At 64.1% G+C, this 7,083-nt stretch overlaps 1 protein-coding gene across 1 annotated transcript; it reads left to right on the top strand.

The window, feature by feature from the left end:
• The first annotated feature begins 2,983 nt into the window (after nucleotides 1–2,983).
• On the top strand, nucleotides 2,984–4,199 carry PTF1A (pancreas associated transcription factor 1a). Its single transcript, XM_054646918.2, has 2 exons — nucleotides 2,984–3,608; nucleotides 3,714–4,199. The coding sequence occupies exons 1-2, from the start codon at nucleotides 2,984–2,986 to the stop codon at nucleotides 3,914–3,916; spliced, it is 828 nt and encodes a 275-aa protein (XP_054502893.1). The 3' UTR covers nucleotides 3,917–4,199.
• The last annotated feature ends 2,884 nt before the right edge of the window (nucleotides 4,200–7,083 follow it).

The following is a 7,083-nucleotide window of genomic DNA, read 5'->3' as shown; positions in this document are numbered from 1 at the left end:
CTCCTTGGGAGGAGGGAACAGAGCCAACTCTGTGGCCAGGAAATTCCCCCGAATTCACCTCGGGGTTGCTAGGGGTTTGCTTTCTTCATTTTCGGTGTGTTTTGTGGTAGGTGTGACATGGATTTGAGAGGGATGCAAGGTATATGTTAGATTTATACTTGTGCTTCTGGCTATGGTGCTCTGCCCGTAGCGATCATTCCCTGGCTGCACTCAAATCCACTTGCTTTTGAAAAAGGAGATTCCTCTGCGCTGCACGGGGCCAAGGTGGGGAAGGAGCAGGCTCCCGTTCAGGTGTGTCCCAGCGGGACAAGAAGGGTCAGGAGCTCAGCCCCTGTTCCCCGGCTCTGCACAGGCCTGGAGCCCGGGCTGCTGGAGGGGAGCGGGCACCGCAGCTCGGCAGAGCAGCACAGCTGCGGCACCGGCTGTGGGTAACCTGGCGGCTCCCGGGGGCCGTGGGGCTGCTGGGGTGGCCGGGGACTCTCCCGGACCACCCAGCCTCTCCATCCCGCCCAGCAGCCTCAAGGGCTGGCCACGACAAGTCCCTGGCCTCCCACCAGCGCCTCACACCCATCTACCATGGAGTGGCAAAGCATTTAATCCAGCCAGCGCTGAGGAGGGCAAAGGAGGGACAGGGATGCTCTTAGGGGGCAGCGCGACCCCTTGGGGAGCCCCGGGGCGGGGAAGGGAAAACATCTCTGTCGGTGCGGTGTCGCAGCTGTGTTTGCTCTCCCAGGTGGGTCCCTGTCGGCTCAGCGGGACAGGGATGCTCGGGAAGAGTGACCCGACGGTGAGCGATGCCTCTGCCAAGATACAGCTGGGAACGCCGAGGGGCCTCCTGGCCGCCGTGCTCGGTGCCACTCGGAGCGGTCCCCACCAGGCCACCGGGCAGCGAGCCTGGGGGAAGCCAGCCGTGTGCCCCGGCCGCACGGAGTGCCAGCAGCAGCTCTGAGCGGTGTGAGCACCATCACAGCCCACGGGACCCAGGGAAGGGATGATTGCCCGCACTCGACGCTCGTGAGACCGCATCTAAGACTTGCGGGCATTTTTGGGACAGCCGGTGCAGCAAACAGTCGTGAGGGGCGAAGGGCTGACGAGGCAGGGGAAGCTGGGGCAGCTGCCTGGGGCGGGAGGGCTCTCCTGGAGCGGGGCTGGCTCAGCCTGGGGCAGAGGCAGTGTCGGGGGCACTCCGCAGCGCTGCGGGGATGCGCATCCAGCAGCCTGGCTCTGGACAGAGTGCGTGGTGACAGATCGAGGGATGGCGGGCGTGCATGGAAACAGGAGTCCGGACGCACTCATCCCAGGCCCCTCCGAGGTCCCCGGTCCCGCCCCGCGGGTGGACGTGAACGGGGAATTGCACTGGCATGGCATCGCCCCTGTAACGGGACATTCCCACAGTTTCCCCTTTCCAGCACGGTGGGAGCAGTCCCACGGCCACGCGTGGGCGGTTCCTGACTTCGCGCACAGGTCTCCGCCTTCCCTTCTCGCTCCTTTCGCGTGGGCCGTCTGCAGGCGGGACTTTCCAAGAAGCGGTTCTTGCAAAGCTCTTTGTTCCCTCCCGTGACTCACGCGTTTCCCTGCCCTTATCACGGCGATGTCAGCGGCTTTGAAGTCCGGTCATTTATTACCTTCCCGGAGCTGGCCCTGTCTTGCTCTGCTGATAGACCCGGGGACGTTTCCACGCGGAGTTTGATCTCTGCCCGCGCTGGTGGCACGCTGGAAAGTCACTTTCGATAAACCTCGACAGACTCTGCCGGACAAACTATTGCAGCGCTAATGACAGAGATAATCCTCTCCTAATCTGGCGGGTAATCCATTTCACCCTAGTGAGAATTTTTAAGGCTTTAATCAGTGAGAGTCTGTTAGGGAATTATTAACAGAGCCTCTGCCGAGCGAGCTCGTCCAGAGAGGAGCAATGGGAGTGGGAAAAGGGAGAACGCAACGGGGCCCGATGAGGTCAAAATCGATGCACGGCCAGGCCCGAGAGCTGACGTGATGAATTTTGATGTTGCGATAGAATTGCCTTCAGTTCGAACGCCACGAAAAACCCGCGCCATCGATTCCCCTATGCCCGCTGTGACAGCGGCTCTGCTGGCGGCGGGGACCGGCACTCCCGGGGAAGCGGGAGAAGCGCTGGGGGTAAGACGTGCAGGGGTGACGCTTCACGGTGCCGAGAGGGAGGCCGTGCCAAAGCCCAGAGGCGCGTTTCGGTAGCGGCTCTTGAGGAGAGGTGCCGAGGCTCTCCGGGGCCCCTCGCTCGACGTGCGGGGCCGCCGTTGGGAGCTGCGGCCACGGCGGTGCGGGCGGTGCCGGGCGGTGCGGGGCGGTGCGGAGCTGTGCCGGGCGGTGCGGGGCTGTGCCGGGCGGTTCCGGGCGGTGCGGGGCTGTGCCGGGAGGTGAGGGGCAGTGCGGGGCTGTGCCGGGCAGTGCCGGGAGGTGCGGGGCTGTGCCGGGAGGTGCGGGGCAGTGCCGGGCAGTGCGGGGCTGTGCCGGGCTGTGCCGGGAGGTGCGGGGCGGTGCCGGGCAGTGCGGAGCTGTGCGGAGCTGTGCCGGGCGGTGCCGGGCAGTGCGGGACTGTGCGGGACTGTGCGGGGCTGTGCCGGGCGGGGGCTCCGTCGGGTTCCGCCCGCCCCCTCCCGCCCGGTGCTGGGCGCCGCCCCCCGGCCGCGCGCGGGGTCCCCCGCCCTCCCCGGCGCGCTCTGATTGGCTGGCGGCGGGGCCCGGCGGCACGCGCCCGGGGATGTCGTTATAAGACCCCTCGCGTGCCGGCCCGCGGCGCCAGCGGCTCCGGCCCCTCCCGGAGAGCGGCGGCGAGGCCCGGCCCCGCCACACCGCGGCGGGCAGGGCAGGGCAGGGCGGGGGCGGCCCCGCCACCGCCACCGCCGGGGCGGCTCGGGCAGCGGGCCGGAGACAGCGGCTGCGGGCGCGTCCCGGCGGGGCTGCCCCCCTGCCCCGTCCCGTCCGCGCCGGGCCCGGGAGCAGCAGCATGGAGACCGTGCTGCTGGAGCACTTCCCCGGGGGGCTGGACTCCTTCTCCTCGCCCCCCTACTTCGACGAGGAGGATTTTTTCTCCGAACCGCCTCCGCGGGACGTGCTGGCCGCGGACGGGCTGCTGGAGCCGGACGTGGATTTCCTCAGCCGGCAGCTGCAGGAGTACTACCGCGACGGCGGCGACCCCGAGGGCGGCTACCGCTGTCCGGCGCCGGCCGCCGCCTTCCCGCCGTCTCCCGCCTCGCCCGGCTTCGCCTACGAATGCTGCGGGGCGGCGGGCGCGGCCCTGCTGTCCCCCGGGGGGCGGCTCCAGGCGCTGGGCTCGGCCAAGCGGCGGCGGCGGGTGCGCTCCGAGGCGGAGCTGCAGCAGCTCCGTCAGGCCGCCAACGTGCGGGAGCGGCGGCGGATGCAGTCCATCAACGACGCCTTCGAGGGGCTGCGCTCGCACATCCCCACGCTGCCCTACGAGAAGCGCCTCTCCAAGGTGGACACGCTGCGCCTGGCCATCGGCTACATCAACTTCCTCAGCGAGCTGGTGCAGTCCGACCTGCCGCTGCGCAGCGCCAGCAGCGAGAGCCCCAGCCAGCCCAAGAAAATCATCATCTGCCACCGCGGCACAAGTAAGTGGCGGGCCGGCACGGCCCGGCGCGGCCCGGCACCGCGCTCCGCAGGAATGCCGGCCCCGGCAATAACCCCCTGCCTCCCTTTTCCCTCCTGCCCTCCAGGATCTCCCTCTCCGAGCGACCCCGACTACGGACTCCCCCCTCTGGCCGGTCACTCGCTGTCGTGGACTGATGAAAAGCAGCTCAAGGAGCAAAACATCATCCGGACAGCCAAAGTGTGGACCCCCGAGGACCCGCGGAAGGTGAACAACAAACCCTCCGTCAACGACATAGAGAACGAGCCCCCCTTCGACTACGTGGCGTGAGGCGCCGCGCGGGTGGTCCCCGCCCCCGCCCGCTCTGTACATGCTGTATGTAGAGACCTATATTGTAAATGTAATTTAAGATTCAGACTCTAAGGGCAATCAAATTTATTTATCTATTTATTATGGAGTAGTGATAATGAGGTAGAATCGTTTGTTTTGAATATATAATTTATATAATTTATCTTGATTTTTTTAAAGATATGCAATAGGTTTATTCCACCAGCACCTTTTTTTTTTTTTTATTTTAATGGGGGCAATACGTCAGAACCTGTGAAAATAATTTATTGCCGCACGTGGACTCTCCTTGTGTTTGTTAATAATAAACCCGAATTGTACGTTGTGGAGCAGTATATTTGTGGGAAGCGGCTTCCGAGGGTCCCGCCACATCCCGAGGAAGCCTTGCAATGAACGCCTGGACCGGTGTCCAGGCGGGCTGAGCCCCAAGGCTCATGGCACCCTCAGCCCAGATGCTGGCCCCACTCTGCCCCACCGCCGGCTCGGGCTGCGCTTATAGCGCCGGGGGGACGGGGACGGGCGGGGACACACTTTCGCCTTCTCTCCACCCCTTTTGACGTCCTCTCCTGAAGTGCTTCCAACTGATGTCTTTGTCTATCTCTAGAAGGTCCCCTCCTTTCAGTGTCTCAGCACCGCTTGTGGTTTCCAGCTGGAAGACCCGAGCCCCCAAACACAAACCTTGCGAGGGTGTGTGTCCCCCGCCTCGTACCCCCGACCGCGCCGCCGTGGGATTGGGCGCGCTGTCCAGAGCCGCACAAAGCTGCTCCTGAAAGTTGCCGGGGAGGGAAGGACGAGGCTGGGGGCCGGGCGGGCCTGGGGCTCTGCCGGCTGCCCCGAGCCTTCCGCGGTTCTCCCACCGGCCGCGCCTTGGAAACAGCCCCCGCGCCCCTCGCCCTGGGGCTGCCGCTGCGGGCGGGGGAGGGGGGATAGGGGGATGGCAAAGCCATCGTGCAACTGGTGGCAGAATCGCTCTGGTAGCCCCAGCTCAGCGTGCCCGGCTGCGGAAGGGACGGCTGGGCTGCACCTGCCCGGGGGCGAGGGGTGGGGGCGGCAGGGGCCGGGCGGGCCGGGGGCTGCGAGTGCTCCCGGCGGGAGCGGGGGGGCGGCCCCGGGCTGGGACGGGGGGCTCGGCCCGACGCCGCAGGTGCTGATTTTCCCGTGGCACCCGCGGCTCAGCCCCCGGCAGAGTCCCAGATGCCCGGCCAGGCCCGCGGCCGGAGCAGAGCTGTCCCCGCGCGGTGCCCAGGCGGATGGGAACCGCCCGGGTGAGCCAAGGTATAATTATAACTCATAATATACTGTACATCTCTCCTTCTCCTTTTTTTTTTTTTTTCCCAAACTGCCTCAAAGTGGGAGCAATATGTTGCATGCATGCTAATTGCATTAACCTAGTTAAACACATTTAGTTCCCTAGCGCGGATGGCATGGATCTATTCCAATAGCAATTAGAGGAGCTACTTACACACACAAACACGCTGAGGCTGGCCCGAGGCGGGGGCTGGCTGGGTGGGGGATCACTACTTATTTATTTGCTCACTTTTCGTGCGATTCTGGGCTGTGGCGGGGCTGACCGGCCGCAAGCCTCGCCCCGTCCGGCGGCAGGCGGGCGGTACCGGTGTCATTGAACTTAAACGGGGCTCTTTGAGAGAAAAAGAGCCGACCTATAATTCGATCTTGTCCTGTATTAGGACCTCATTAAACACAGAAAGTCGCTTTTTCACAAATGCTTCCATCAGGCATGTAATCTCATTACACTCATTAGAAAGTCAAATGTTAGTCGGACTTCAGTTTAATTATAAGTTATGGAAGTGTTGTACCGTTTCCTTCTGTGTATAGCCTCGTTCGTCTCAATTGGCTTTGGTGATGCGATTCCCCCACAATTAAAACACTACAATCATTGTTATGTGGCACCTTTTCTTTGGCGTGCCACTTTTTTGTGATTCAATGCTTCAACACATCCTTTAGTATGGTGCAGATGAAGCGGAAGAGCCGGCCTTCGCATGTAAAGCACCAGGGTCTCTATCTTGTCACTCTCCCGTCTTGACTTGGCAAGTCCCTTTAAACGCAATCTTCAAAGAGACTGACAGCTCCTTTTGACTGACTCATCATCCATTCACCCCAGCGCCGCGCTCCTGCGACAAAATCCGCCGCACAGGGCAGGAGGGACGCGCCTGTGCAGGTCCCCCGGCCCAGAGGGACCCGGCGGCTCACGCGACGCCGCTCGCAGCTCTTGCGGCACCTTTGGGGGGTTTGCTGGTGAGAAACACGGCTCGGCGCGGTACGGACCAGCGTGGGGAAGGCGTGACTGACAGCCACGCAACCCCGGTTCCCAGCCGCCTGCCCCCTCCTCCCCGCGGCCGTGAGCTGCACCCTCTAGCGCTGCCCCCGAGGCCCCGTGGGCAGCGGCTCCCCGCCTCCCTGCCCCGCTCCCAGAGGCCCCGCTGTCCCCCAAAACCCCGCACCGGCTCCCGTGGGGCCACCCCTCCGCGCCCTCACTGCCCCGACGGCGCCCCTGGGGCGGGGGAGGCCCGTCCGGGCCCCGGGACCGTCCCGCCTCCCTCCGCCGCTCCCCGCAGCCCCGCGGGAGCTCGAAAGCAAGGTCGGAGAGAACAAAAGGGGGGGAATCCCCAGCCCCGCTTGGGGTGGGAGGGAGTGCTAGAGGCACTTGCAGGCGGTTTGCTTCCCGCGGTCTCGCAGCAGGGAGGTGCGGATTCTAGGTGTGCGGGCTGATGCTGTGCTTCCGGAACCAGCATCACTCGTGATGCCCCAGGTGTAAAGACAACTTAATTACCGAAACCGACAGTCCTCCATAAAAAAACCCCAAACTAAACAAAAAACCCTAAACCCCAAGGACAACAACAAAAAAAAACCCAACCCGAAAAACCAAAGCAACAAACAAAACCCAAAAAACAACAAGCCCCCCACCCAAAGGAAGGGAAGCATCAGACCGCTCGCCTGCACAGCCAGCAAAGGGATGGGAAGGCGTGCGTGACTCCTGGGCAGAGCCGTGCGCAGGCAGGGGCTGCCGTGGGCACTGTGAACCCGTCCCGCCGCGGTTCCCAGGGCCTCTCATCTGCCGGCAGTCGGGTGAGCGCCCTGCGAGGCGCGGGGCGTGAAGCCTCCCGAGCCCGGGATCTCATCCCTCTTTCATT

This window comes from Agelaius phoeniceus, chromosome 1 (genome assembly GCF_051311805.1).
Source record: "Agelaius phoeniceus isolate bAgePho1 chromosome 1, bAgePho1.hap1, whole genome shotgun sequence".
In the NCBI taxonomy this organism is placed as follows: Eukaryota; Metazoa; Chordata; class Aves; order Passeriformes; family Icteridae; genus Agelaius; species Agelaius phoeniceus.
Note: the sequence above shows the minus strand (reverse complement) of the source record. Positions and strands in the feature narration are given on the sequence as shown.

Excerpts from the sequence above, each read along its gene's own strand:
- PTF1A (XM_054646918.2), top strand. The coding sequence starts at position 2,984 with ATGGAGACCGTGCTGCTGGAGCACTTCCCCGGGGGGCTGGACTCCTTC. Across the intron at positions 3,609-3,713 it reads CATCTGCCACCGCGGCACAA|GATCTCCCTCTCCGAGCGAC; the intron begins GTAAGTGGCGGG and ends CCTGCCCTCCAG.